General features: G+C 41.4%; 1 protein-coding gene across 9 annotated transcripts in view; it reads left to right on the forward strand.

The window, feature by feature from the left end:
* The window catches only part of MAPKAP1 (MAPK associated protein 1), a 252,740-nt gene that overhangs the window by 210,225 nt on the left and 28,516 nt on the right, over positions 1-13,999 (forward strand). For 8 of the 9 annotated variants that reach the window (XM_038549349.1, XM_038549353.1, XM_038549352.1 and 5 more), the window contains one exon: positions 13,767-13,904. The exons of the other annotated variant lie outside the window; for it this stretch is intronic. In XM_038549349.1, the coding sequence (XP_038405277.1) occupies positions 13,767-13,904 (138 nt within the window). The remainder of the gene's footprint in view (positions 1-13,766; positions 13,905-13,999) is intronic. 9 annotated transcript variants of the gene reach the window in all.

Consider the following 13,999-nt stretch of genomic DNA (forward strand, 5'->3'; position numbering starts at 1 on the left):
CAAAACATAGAACCCACCTTTTCTCCCCCTTTCTGGACCTGTTATTGCCTCCTCACAAAAACAAACAAAATGCTAAATATCTAAAATGGTGAAAAAATGAAACAAAAACAAAAAAACTTTTTTATAATGTTGATTTTTAAAACATAAAAATCTTTGGTGTCTTTCTTCCTGGCTCTTCTCATAGAAATAAAAATAATGAGGCTACTCAAAAAAAAGCCAGATTCAAAAAAAGGGAGAAAGATATATACTGTATTATTCTACTATATAACGTTCAAAAATACACAAAAAATAGTGTTGGTGCTATAGTGGTGAGCATAACTGCCTTCCAAGAATATACAGTAATCTACTGTGTAGAAGTAATGATGGTGGTTATCTGGGAGGAGAGGAAGCTGTAGTGACTGCAGGGGAGTCTTGAGATACTGGTAAGTTTTCATTTATTGATCTGGGTACCGATTACATGAGTGTGTAGACTTTGTGGAAAAATCAAGTTATAGATACTCTTAGGACTCATGCGCTTTCTGTTGGTATATTTTCTTTTTTGTTTGTTTGGGGTTTTTTTTTTTTGGTATATTTTCAATTAAAAGTTTACTAAAAATAAGAATGATATTCAGACATCTAGTTTGTGTTTGCCTACAATACCTTCCCAGGAACAAAGGAGTGAGTCTAGTTTTTCATTGTTGTTTTGTTTTTTTAAAGATTTTATTTATTTATTTGACAGAGAGAGACAGCACAGTAAGCAGAGGGTGAGGGAAAAGCAGGCTTCCCGCTGAGCAGGGAGCCTGGTGCGGGGCTCCATCCCAGGACCCTGGGATCACAAACTGAGCCGAAGGCAGACACAGCCAGCTGAGCCACCCAGGTGCCCCAGAGTGAATCTAGTTTTAAGAAACCCAATAAAAAAAAAAAAAAAAAAAAAAAAAAAAAAAGAAACCCAATAAGTAGCCTGACTGCAGCCAGGGTACAAGGCAAGGATTTTCCCAGGTGAGCATCATCCTATCCACGGATTCCCAAGGTAAAAAAGCAATGCTTTGGAAAGATAACCAAAATCATGAGCTTCTTGCCCACACATTTTTCCAAAGGCAGAAAAGATTCTCACATGTATATTCACTTAAAGGAAAAGACCCACTAAAGAATCTGTGGGAAGAGCCCTAGCTCTGTAGTCAGGACTGGGTTTAAATCTCAGCATTACCACTTACTTGCAGTATCACCTTGGACAAATCCCTTCTCTTTTCAGTTTTAGTTTTTGTCATCTATAGAATAGGAATTATAACATTTACCTTTCAAGATAGTATAAAAGTGTCCCCTAGAAGGTGTATTCTGAATGGAGGCCTATCTTAGTGTTGCTGTTGTCACTCTCATCTATTTGCCCATAGCTTTCCATGCTAGTCTACCATCTTGAAATTAACCACATCTGTCAGATTAGGTGGTGGCTCTACTGGCAAAGTTTTACTTGTAGCTACAGTGGAGGGGAGACTTCTCAGGTAGAAATGGATGTTGATAGTAATGCAGGTATCTCTCCCTAGAGCAGTGGCTCTCAGAAGTATGCTAGAGGCCAGGTCCCAGTCACCTCTGGATGTTTCCAGTGGTACACATGGCACCCTCTGGTGGAGAGCCACAGCTCTCCATGGAGCTTCTAAACAGAAGTTGCCAGAATATTTGTTTTAATTATGAATCTAAGCTCAATCTTTAGCATCATAAACAGAAATTTAATTAATTAGTTCTAAGGAGTTTTGTGACAGTTACATATACTGCACCCATGTACTATACCATGCAGTGAATAAATAAGGTCATTTCTTGGGGTGCCTCGGTGGCTCAGTTAAGTGTCTGCCTTCATTTGGGGTCGTGGTCTCAGGGTCCTGGGATCGAGGCCCACTTCTCCCCTCTCCCTTTGTCCCAACCCCTCATTCATGCTTCGCTTTCTCTCCCTCTCTCTCTCAAATAAATAAATAAAATCTTAAAAAAAAAAAAAAAGCTCATTTCCCATCACCATGTAGATGAGTTCCACATATAACTTTAGAACCCCCTCTCCCTCCTTGCACAGCAGGAAACATCCTTTCATTTTAACAGTAACAACAAAAACCTGCAGGAATTCTTTCGTTCCAAAACTGAATCTACTGTAAAGTACAGGGCAGCAAACCACACACCTTTTATGAGCATTTGAGTGAGCAGCTGGATTCTGAGATCAGTAAATAATTTATTTTATTTCAACTGACTAGCCAGGTGCTTCAGATCTTTCCTGACACTGATGGATGGTCTCCTCCACTCATCCATCCTGTGTCAGTCAGAACAGAGACTTCACTTGCCCCCTGTGGCAAGTTCTTCTAAGTGGTAAGTGTCTGTGTGTGGCATTTCCCCAGCAACCCTGCTGATTCCATAGAAAACTCCCCATCCGCTCTGAGTCAGTGGGACATAGGAGCACCCGGCAGCAAGCAGAATTCCCAAGCTCCGCTGGGCCATCACAGACACAGACGAGTGTCTGCTCGTCTCCTGATCGGGTAGCCGTGGCTCATGCTCCCAGTTTACCACCTGCCATCTGCTTCTGAGAAAGTCAGGCAAGGAGGAACTCAAACTTGGATCTGCAAGACCCAAACTGAAATGGATTTTTCCACCAGACTTTTCTATGATTGAAAAACTTTCTTGGAATCTATTAGTGAAACCTGTGGCAAAGACCTAATCTTTTTAAATAATACTAACATGAAGAATTACAATTTTTAAAGGTACTTATTTATCAAGTGCTTGCTATGTGCCAGGTACTTTGCTGATCACTCTTATATTCTTGTCTCCTGTAATCATATCGCTATTATTGGATAGTACTGAAATTATCTGCATTTTTTATATGAGGGGATATAGGGAACAATTACTTATTAAGTAATGAAGCTGAGATCAGACCCTAAGACTGCCTAAGGCTGAGTCCTGCACCTAACCCATACTATGCCTTAAATGCAAATTGTCATTGCACTAATGCTCTGTAGTCCTAAGACAGTTTGCAGTATACAGTGAACTTTCACTCCATCACCTTATTTAATCCACACAGAGCATTGATGATACTACTCCCATTTCATGACTGAAAAAAACAAGGCTTGGAGAAATAAATGAAGTAATGTGATGTTACAGAGAATTTAGTGTTTACTGGCACATAGCTATTACTTAATAAGCACTAACATTCTTTTCTCCCTCCCAGCCATCAGGACATGCAGTGGGATATCCAGTCCCAATAACAGAACTGGACTGAAGCCTATCCTCTAAAACAAACCCAATCCATCAAGCCGTGGATGCCTCAGTCATTAATAACTTGCTTTCACAAAGGAAATGGTTACTTGTTGTTGGCGTCTTCCAAATATCCTGCACATCCTTACTGCCCTAGCATCTGGAGGTCCATGTCAGTGGAGCATACTTGCTGCTAGTCCATCCTCCATTCACAGTGTTTGTCAGTCACTGCCCAGACCTGACCTCAGAACTCTTTCTAACATATCCCTATAAGAAATCCCTACTGCACAGTTGAAGTTAGTTCTTAAATTAAGTTGAAGTCTATTCACCATCCCTGCTCTGTAAGCCTGGAAAGGTTACCAGGCAAAACCATCATGCCTAACCATTCTGTTCTTTCTCAAAAACATTCTTGGAATATTTCATCTTGTCTGCTTCCTATCTGTGTTGGGCCTAAATGTATAGGTACCTTTAAGTGTAGACCTTGCTTGAGTTTATACCAAGCTGAGGTCATTTCCATTAACTTGATCTCCCATGTGTCTGATCCTGTGTGCCTGACCATAGAATCAGGCAGTAAGACATATGTGCTTCCCAGACATGCCAAGGCTGACAGCTTGAAGTAAGTTTGGAAAAAATCAAACTAAAAGGGTCAGATGGTGAGTGCCAGCCACAATCTAGGAAGCCTATAGTATACTATCAGTAAGTATTTGTTGGCTGCCTGATGGAAGGTGAATTATGATGCACTAGCCAAGGGGCTGCCAGAAACCCATATAAGAAAGCAAAGAGGACCAAGATATCACCATTGTATACTTCTTATTTACATAGTACCTTAGAGTAGTGATTGCGACCCAGACTGCATATCAGAATCACCCAAGTCCCTGACCACATCCCCAGACCTGCTAGCTCAGAATCTCCCCTTAATTGTGGGGTTTGGGAAATGCAGCCTTTCCGTATTCAACGGACTTTCTTGCCCCTTATCTCTTTGTCCAAGTCTTATTTTTATGACTGGGCAGGTCAGCCTTGTTTCCCCGTTACAGAGTCTTGGTACTTTGATGGTTGTGACACTGTGTGAATTCCTTCACCTTGTCATTCGTCAGCATAGACCTTCCCCATAGCACCAAAGGTATAATTACTGAATCTGTAATATACCGTGTAATATACCATGAATTCCATCTGTGTCATAATTGCATATATAACCTAACATCATTCTGTGTAAGATAAACAGATTCTGTGTGGGATTTACAGTTAAAGACTATATCATAAAATAATCTTGCTGAAAGTTTCTGTGGTTACCTCCACTATCTCTTCATAAAACAATCCATATGTATAATCATAACACTTGTGATCATAGTAGTTATTTGTCAAAAGTATCAAGTACAATAGCATATACCATAGAGAAGGCAGAGAGGTTTCATCTCATAAACTGATTCCAATCAAGTTTGTAATGGCTGCCCAGAGCATTATGCTGAGGCAGCATCGGGAGCTGTGTCTGAGGGCAACATAAAGAAACTCTGTGATTGATTAAAAATGCCTGCCCTGGACCTGAGAATGATGAGAGGCAGCATATTTGCCATCTATTGTCTTCCCTGGTTTATCTGTCCTATTGCAGTTATTATTTAACCCCCTAGCCAATACCTACAAGCCAGTGCTAAAGGAAGACTTCATTACAGTGCCATTTCTTAATATGCAATATGCAAACTTAAGAAGCACATACACAAGACAAAGTGAATGAAAGCAAACAGCTGTGACCTGCACTTTTTTTATTTTTTAATTTTTTTTTACTCACTCTGGTGCTTTGTGTGGCTCTATGAAAAAAATACTTGCCCCTGTTATTTTCCATTTGGGGTACCTATGGAGTATAGTTCAAGTAATTACATAATTTGGAAATGTGGGTTCTTAGCAGTAGATAGATTTTCCCTCCATATTTCTGTTTCATTTTCTTACTGAATACTAAGGAGATACCCTCCTCCATTCAGATCCACAAAAATGATCATGAGAGACATTCATCACACTTAGCTCCAAAATCCCTGGGTCCACTCAGTAATTTGAGGATGGCAGTTCTAGTATCACATGACTGTTCTATCCCTGTTGTGACAGCATTTTCTGAACCAAAATTTGGAATAGAGCTTAACAGGTACTAATGAGCTTATGAAATAGCAGGACAAATACTATCAAGACTGCCTCCAGAAAATGTTTCTTATCACATTAGTGCTTAATGCAGTGATTGCATTGAGGGAAAATCCCCTGATAGGGAATGTCAGAAACTCAGGGTTTTTCCTAACTGTGTACCTTACTCTAATTCCCTGCTCCCAGATCTACCCTTTTGAGAACACCTGTTGAATAATCTAATGTTACTAAGGATAATGTATCAGGAGGACAGATGGTTGAGAAAGCCTTGAGAATTGGAAAAGTTGAGAGCCACTGGCATAAAGAAATTAATGGGGGTAGGATACAGGAGCATCCATCAAGGTTCTGTATTCCTTTTACCATGCCCTCAGCCTTGGCAGTTGAGCTCCATCCGTGTACCAGGACCTGAACATGAGGAAGAGCTGGTCCTTCCCCACTCTACAAGTGATGTCTTAAATTCTCTTAGGAGATGGCATACTGCTTCCTAACTGACACCGTAAGCTCCCCTGAAGTATCTATTTACCAGGAGAATATTTAGTTTGGGAAACTAACGCCCCTAATAGACAATCTTTGTAAACACCTTTTTCACAGAGAGACCTTAGTCCTCATCCAGGGACAGTTGTTACTGGTTGAAACAGTCCCAGGTCTCATTCAGTAAGCTCCATCTTTGTGCTGAGCGCTATGCCGAGTACAGCTGTACATTCATGATTTCATTCATGTTCAGGCCTTAGTTTTCATTCCAAGGATAATGGCCTAGTCAAGTACACTCAGACTTGTCACTGAGTCCCCAACTGACCACACATTGGAATTGGCAGCTCTTAGCTATGGTTCCCAAAAGGTTTTAGATGGTGAGCCCTTGAATGGAACCATTGATTCTAGGTCCCAGTACCCCCACTTGATTTCAAGAAGGTAAGGCTCTACTGGGTCTCATTAGTTGTGGCCAAAATATGATATTGTTATCTATTTTTGGGTCCCTAAGGACGACAGTGCTTTTCATACTGTAATGCATTTGATCACAATGTGAATATACCCACTATATAAACAATGCATTGAAACAGGAGAACTGATCTGTTTAAATCCTGGCCTGATAGTCTGGGATATGAATTATGGGTACAGCTCTGTCATTAATGGGTGACATCAGACAAGTCATATCCCCACCCTGAGCCTCAATTTCTTAATATGGAAAATGTAAGCCCCAGACTAGCTGATCTCTGAGGTCTCATTAAGCCCAAACAGCCTTTGTATCTGATCCTGTGTGTAAATTCAGACAAGTCTCAAAGACTTCCCTGACTGCTCTGTGGATTCTATCGATTGGCTGTGTGGATTCAGCACAATCCACTCCAGCAAAGAGTTGTTCAGTGGCACTCCCAGGGGCTTTTCCAGGCTTTCATAGACTCTAGGTAACCCGAAGACAAGAGGATTGTAGAATTATATGAAAAGCTACTCCAGGATTTAACAACAGTGGAGCTTTTCTAGTCTTAGATTCAAAGTTGTGGGAAATTGATGAATGAAGCACAGTTCATGATGTCTGAGCAAATAAATAACTCAGGAAATACACTGAGGCACAGAATGTTAAATGCCCTAATTTTTGCCAAATTGGTGTTTTAGCTTCTTGGAAGGGCATTTTAAGCGTGCCTTAGGGAAGGTTGTGCCTCCTGAGAGTCAGGCATGAGCCTCTGGAACAATAGGAAGCAGCAGACTTGTCGGGACACATCCTAGATTTGGTCAGATAGATCTGCCCTTCAGCCCAGTTTTGCCATTTGCTGACTTGATTTCACCCTACGTAAGTACATCATTTCACCTTTCTGCAGTTCATTTCTAATAATCTTACTAATAATTGATTGAGCCTTCTTATGTGCCAGGCACTCTACTGAGTTTTTTACATACTTATGCCACTCTATCTTCAAGACACTCTGGAAGACGGTTCTGTTTATTACCCCCTTCTGCAGAGGAGAAGGCTCAAGCTTACTATGGGAGAAGTACATTCACCCAGGATAACAATAATGGGAATGTACCAGCAAAATCAAGATCCCCAAACTAATGACCTAGAGACTTGGGTGCAGCTGAGGTGGGTGAGGGTAGCAGGGGGTTCCCCTAGCACATGTTTTTACAGCTCCAGGTGTGAGAATGGTCTTCCTAATGTCAAATTGAACTCCTGGAGGTTGCGGGAAAGAAGTATGGCTAATGACCCTCGGTGATGGGAGATTACTACAGGGATGCATAGGGTTGAAGATATTGGTCTCCCCAGTTGGACATTCATTCTGGATCCTGGCGCTTCCAAGGCTGGGATGTAGAGCAGGTCCCAGAGATAATGCCTCTAGACTAGGGCCAGGCAGGTCTCTTGTTCACATCCCTCCTGGGGCCCGGTGAACTTCCTTTCCAGACCCTCATTGCAGGGTCTGTGTCATATTTCTTAGCCCAGTGCCTAACTCCTTGATAATGACAGTCATGAGAAGTTGTGGTATAGGTCACTGGCGACATATTAAGCACTATTCCAAGCACTTTACAAGTCTTATTTAATCATCACAAAAGCCCAGGAGGTAAATTCTGTTATCATCACCATTTTATAGTAACTTGCCCAAAGTCACGTGGTTAGGCAGTAAGGAAACTGATACTCAAACTCAAGACTCTCTAAATCTAAAGTCCCTATCCCTAACCAATCTGTACAATCTGTACTGCCTTTATATATAAAACAGGCTCCTACTGCCTTCCTGGTCAGAAGTGTGGTAAGCTGTCAGTAAGTCGCTCTACACAAAAGGACCCAGCACACGGGCTGCCCAAAGGAGGTACCCAGTCTCTTAGCAGAAGATGATATACATGCTTATTTCCTTTTATGGAAATCTTTTGGTTAGTTAAAACAGATGAGGGTTTCCTTGTGATAACTCTAAAGCCTTGGACAAATAGTTTCCCCAGATTGCTGTATATACATTAGAGTTGCATTTTTCTTTATTTTGAGCTGTCTTGTTAGGGAAGGATTTATATGCTGGCATTGACATAGGACAGCAATCAGGCATTGTTTTCTGCCTTTGACAGTTGGCGTGATACTTTGCTTCCAGTGAAGTTTGACTCACTGTATCTGGAAGCTGTCAGAAGTGGGAGCATGAAAAGGTCATGACGGATGGCCATGGATAAGTGGGTAGGGGAGGAGAGCTGGTAAAAGAAGACAAGTGGCCTCCCTTATTTCTGAGGGAAGGGGCTGACCCTGTCCACTTCAGGCCAGCCCTCATGCTGTCTTCATCACTTCCCACAGCTGGTCAGGTAAGGCCTGCCAGGCACCATTTGTGGGAGTGGCCCCCTGGGTGGCTATAATGCAGCCATGGGAGGGAGCCCTTCCCAGCAGCTCAGCCACTTGGGTGCTTGAGAACTGCTAAGTGGAACTGGTCTTCGTTTAGGGCTGTTTTCATGATTATTGTCACGTTTAGTCAAAAGTACCCCCAGAGGGCCATTGAGCCTGGGGGGTGAGAAGAGAGAGGCTCCCCACCAGCGTGGGGCCTCGATCTCCTCCCGGGTTTCGGCACCAAATGTCAGGTTTAATCCGATCGGTAGTGAAATGGAATAGAGAGGCCAGGCAAAAGTTGGTCGAAACAGGCTTTTAATGGGATGCGCTCTCGGGCGAGGTTCCGAGGCCCGCAGGGGAGAGAGAGAGCAGGGACTTCGCAGGGGAAGTCGCCCCCTGGCAGGTCGCAGGTGGGTTTATGAGGAGTTTTTGGCAGGAGGGTTGGTAGGGAAATATGGGGGGAGGTTTCCTTATTTGATGGTGTTTTTCAGGTTTTCGGTCTTTTCCGGGTCTTGGTTTGTTTTTTTGTTTTTTGTTTTTTTCTAGTTAGGGCAAGGATTACGGGTTTCATAAACTAAGTCAGGGTAGGGCGGCAAGGCGGCATTGGCGGGAAGATGGGGGTGGGCGGCGTTATTGGGAGGTTGCTGGCCTCTGGTCGGCCACTTTGAGGTCCCCAGTCTCGCCAGCCCAACAATTATCAATCACAGGATTCAGCTTACTCCCTTCCCCACACTGTAAAAGTTAGGCAGGTGTACTGAATCCTGAAATAGAAACCAAGAAAATGTCAGCTCCTAAAATGATGTTTGTTTTTATTTTGAGTGAAATTTCTGTTTTAGAAAAGAACAGAAAAGGAAAAGATATAATTCTACTAGCAAGAATTGACCACTGTTGCCAGTTTGGAGCATATCCATTAGATCTCCTTTCTATAAATATCTTTTTCCTCTGCTTTTCACTTAGCTTCACAAGAATTCTTCCAAGTCAAACCTTTTCTCATACACATTTTTTCATGGTTGTGTTATATTCCATCATGATTGGATTAACTATTCCTCTATTGGCCGTTTAATTTGGAGAAATGTAAACTTAACAAAAGCCAACTTCCCTTGTTTTCTTGGATGTATGTTTATAGTTTGAATTACCTAAAAATAGTGCCCAAGTGACACTTTAAGGAGCACACCTGCCTTTCTTTCATGACTTTAAACAAAAGCTTTTGTCAAGGACATTAAAACCGTGCTCAGTGGCCATACAGAAGAATATTGATAGGCTTTCATGCTCCATGTTGCCATGTCGGAACAAAAGCAGGTGTGCATTTATCAGCACGTTTGAATGTTTGTGTTTGTTCATTGGTAAAAATTGAAAAAGGATACTAAAGACTAAACTAAGCAGAATTCCTTATTACATCTGGACTTAACTGAATGAGGCTGTGCAAAGCAGTGGGAAGTACCATACTTGGGAACCAAGTAAGTAGCTCTGGGTATAAAATGGCTTTTCCACGGAAAAGCTCCCCAACCTTGGACAAGCACCTTCACCCCTCCTGGGGGATGTTATATAAAACCCCTAGCATAGTTCCTGCAGAATGGCATAGTGGCTGAGAGAACAGATTCTGGAACCAAATTTCCCGACTTTCTCTAAATTCTAGCTCTGCCACTTTTTAGCCATGTGACCTTGGGCAAGTTACTTAACCTCCCTGTGTTTCAGTTTTCTCATCTATAAAATAGGGCTAAATATAGTAGTAACCAATGTGATAAGACTGTCCTGAGATTTGAATCAATACACACAAAGGATTTCTAACCATGCTAACATGTATTTGGTGCCAGGTAATAATGTTCATTCTTATTTGCCCCTGGCCCGGACTGTTGTGCCAGCTTCCTAACTGGTCTCCTCTCCTCCAGGCTACTTTCTCTGTCCAACCAAGAAAGACCCCTTGAGCTCCCCAGGCAGGGAAGAAGAGGTCTCTGTTTGCTTCCAGCCGAAGTTCTGGAGACTCAGCAGTGGCTTCTAGGTACATTGAGGAGAATGGGCTCCAAGGCTAGACTGCCACAGACCCTCCTGAACTGGAAGCAGAGGGTTGTCACTTGTGCATCAAGAGCAGATCAGCTCCTGTGGGCTGTGTGCCCTGCTTTAAGAAGCTAAGACTCACACATCTCAAGCAAGGTGAAATTATTTAATGTACAAAAGGATTTTTCCCATCAGGAAAGATTCCCCCTACAGGTTCCTTTAAATAGTGACTCCTCTAGGCGGCGAGTATTTTACAGATCATTAACTACTTGACTGAAAGCCTGCAGGGCAGAGAAATTTAAAACTAAAGTGTTGGGAGCCCCTGCCAATTACAGATCAATCCAAAATTAATATAAAGTGTCTCTGGAACTAGAAGTCAGTGGGAAAATGTGATTTGATTCAGAAAAAAATCTGATTTACAGGCAACTTTTTGGGAGCACATTAGTTGTTTAAATGATGTTCCACCTGCCTGCCCATCTTGAACCTAATGCATTCATTTCCCACATCTTCATCCCCAAACTCCAGGATTGGGGTTCCCCTCTGCGAACAGACACTGCACAATAACCCCCCAGAAAGGGTGTCTTTGGGAAAGTGTTCTTGTGGCCATGCAGAGCGCATGCAATTGATGCAGAGATACAGCCAGAAATGGATGAACTCTACAGTAACAATTTGCAGATAAAAATAATAGAAGTTAAAGTGTACTTTACATGATAAAAGAAAGATGAAAGAGGATGAGAGTCTGTTACATCTGAGATGGTTACAAAAGTCCTGCTTTGTGAAGTAGGCTCTGTTGAAAAGATTGATGCCATGGGGAGTGACCTTGGCTTGGAGCAGGAGCTGGTGATGTATGTATGAGCATCCCTCTGCTAAATGGACCCAGATTTGTAGCACTAATATACATGGGAGCCCAGAACCAAACTCAGTATAGCAATAAATCAACAGCCACTTTGGGTGTCATTTCTGGTTTATATTCCACTATTGTTCTATCACTTTAATTCATGTCACTATCATCTTTTCATCTGGAACAGTTTTATATAATTTTCCAGTGGAGTTACCTGACAAATCCTATCAAATTAACAAGGTACATTAACAATATTGACTGACTACAGCTTCAGGAGTTGCAGGACCGTAGAACAAAATTTTAAAGCTGTGCCTCTCTAGTGATGCTTTTTTTTCCCCTTCTCTTGCTAAGAAAGGAATATGGGGCAGGGTTTATTCTACATAAGAGATATGCACATTTATTTATTTATTCTACATAAGAGATATGCACAAAAAGTCTGCTCACTTTTTGACTTTTATAAATGTCAAAATAAGCAGAAGAAAGAGGGGGGGACCAAAAAAATTAAAAAAACCACTTGCTACCAACAGCTATGGCATCAGTACTTTCCTTCTTTCAGGGAACTATAGAAATGTCCAGATCTCTTACAATTAATGACCAAATTGGAGGGAAGAGTGTAACTGGGTAGTCGTAATCTATTTTAAGTGAAATGTAATAAAATTGGTCTCCTGATACATTCTCACCCTCCTGAAATCATCTAGACCTGAACGACCAGAGTCCATTGGACTTATGACATTATGCCTAATTGAAATATGGTGTTCCTGAAATATGTCTAATGTCAAATTCCAGCATTCAATTAATAAAAAATACCAATTGTTCATCTTTTCCAAAGACCACACAGTAATGACCAGGGTTAAGCAACTGTACTGCATTGTCTCTTCTGAAGACAGCAGATAAGACTCTACTGGAATCTGTCTGTTTGGCCTCCTGCCTTTGTCTAACTGCTATTTAAGATTTCTTTATTCATAAAATAAAATAGAAACGGAATATGTGGCAGACCATAACACTAGAATTTTTTTTTATATTTGTTTTCTTGTTTAATTTTAAATTTGCTCTCAGACTGTGGTGATTGTGTTATTTGGGTTTTTTTGTTTGTTTGTTTTGTTTTTTAATTGAGCTGTTTCTTTTATCTGCTTTTTCTTTTGGTCTACCAAGTTTTCTCATGTTGTACTGAAAAATTTCTGAGTGTGACCCCTGGAATGAAATGTATTAATTTTGATTGTCTTTTTGTTACAGCATGTACATTTGTGGTTTTAATTATCTCATACTTTATTTGATTTTGCTTTTTTCCACTTTGCCCCTGACCTTTAAACTATGACCTAAATATTAATTACTTTCAAGATTCTCTCTGAGGCGCACTCTGGAAGGCATATTGAAGGTTTTTGTCTTACTTCATAAACAGATTCCTCGATTTTCAGTAAAATGGGAAAAAGAGAGCATGCAGCCTAGATCATATGTGTGTGTCAAGCTGAGAGTATACTGCTCAGTAACACTGGGAGAGCAATTGCTATATATTGCCACGGTTATTCCAGGACACCTTTCATCCCTGGCATTACCTTTGTTCTCCTAACACCTTTGCTTCCAGTCACTGTACGATATGTTATGTCTTTCACAGCTCTGAAAATGGAACCTGAAGTGCCAGTATTTAACATGCTGGATTCCTGTTATAAAGCCTTTGTTGCATAAAGCTCACACCCAGTGCTGTTTCTCCCTCAGCAGAGAAGCAGTGACCTCCACAGACTGAAGCCAGGCTCCCAGACTTGAACTTGGAAGGTTTTATGTAAAGGACCCTTTGATCCTCCTGTGACTTCTTCTCAATATAGTTTGCATAATTATTTAGTAGCAGAGAAGGGAAGAGATAGATTTTTCCTATTTTTAGTGTGTAAGATTTTTCTGGATCAGAAAAAAGACTACTGATCAAAATTGTTTGTTTTTTTAGTGAATCTTACATTATGTTTTACTTCATTACAATCAAGGTGTTTTGTAGGGTTAACAATATGTAGGTAAACTCTCTATTGTATCTGTGGTACATCTAAGATGGCATGTTTCTTAATACTTTTTTATATGGGTTTTAGTGGCTTCTCCCCGCAACTCACCCACCCAGGAAACCAGGCTGTGCAACTTCTGTGTGCCGTTGGAGTCTCCTTATGTCTGTCTTAAGCCCATGGCATTCCCCAAAGCCCTAAGAAAGAGCTCTTGTTCATCCAATTTAGGATTTGCAAAACAGGTCAAATGATTACACTGAAATCACTTACACTTTCCACATTTATGCCTTATTTTTTTGTCCTTCCCTTATCCTCACCCCCCCCCCCCCCCCCGGCCTTACAGGTATCTCTGGAGACAAAATAGAGATAGACCCTGTTACGAATCAGAAAGCCAGCACTAAGTTTTGGATTAAGCAGAAACCCATCTCAATCGATTCTGACCTGCTCTGTGCCTGTGACCTTGCTGAAGAAAAAAGCCCTAGTGAGTAGTCCCTTTTATTTATGTCTCCTTTCTCTCTTCCCCCTCTTCCCCTCTGTGTGCTGGGTGCCAGGAGAATATATTGCCACCGTGTCCTT

Source organism: Canis lupus, chromosome 9, assembly GCF_011100685.1.
Source record: "Canis lupus familiaris isolate Mischka breed German Shepherd chromosome 9, alternate assembly UU_Cfam_GSD_1.0, whole genome shotgun sequence".
Lineage (NCBI taxonomy): Eukaryota > Metazoa > Chordata > Mammalia > Carnivora > Canidae > Canis > Canis lupus.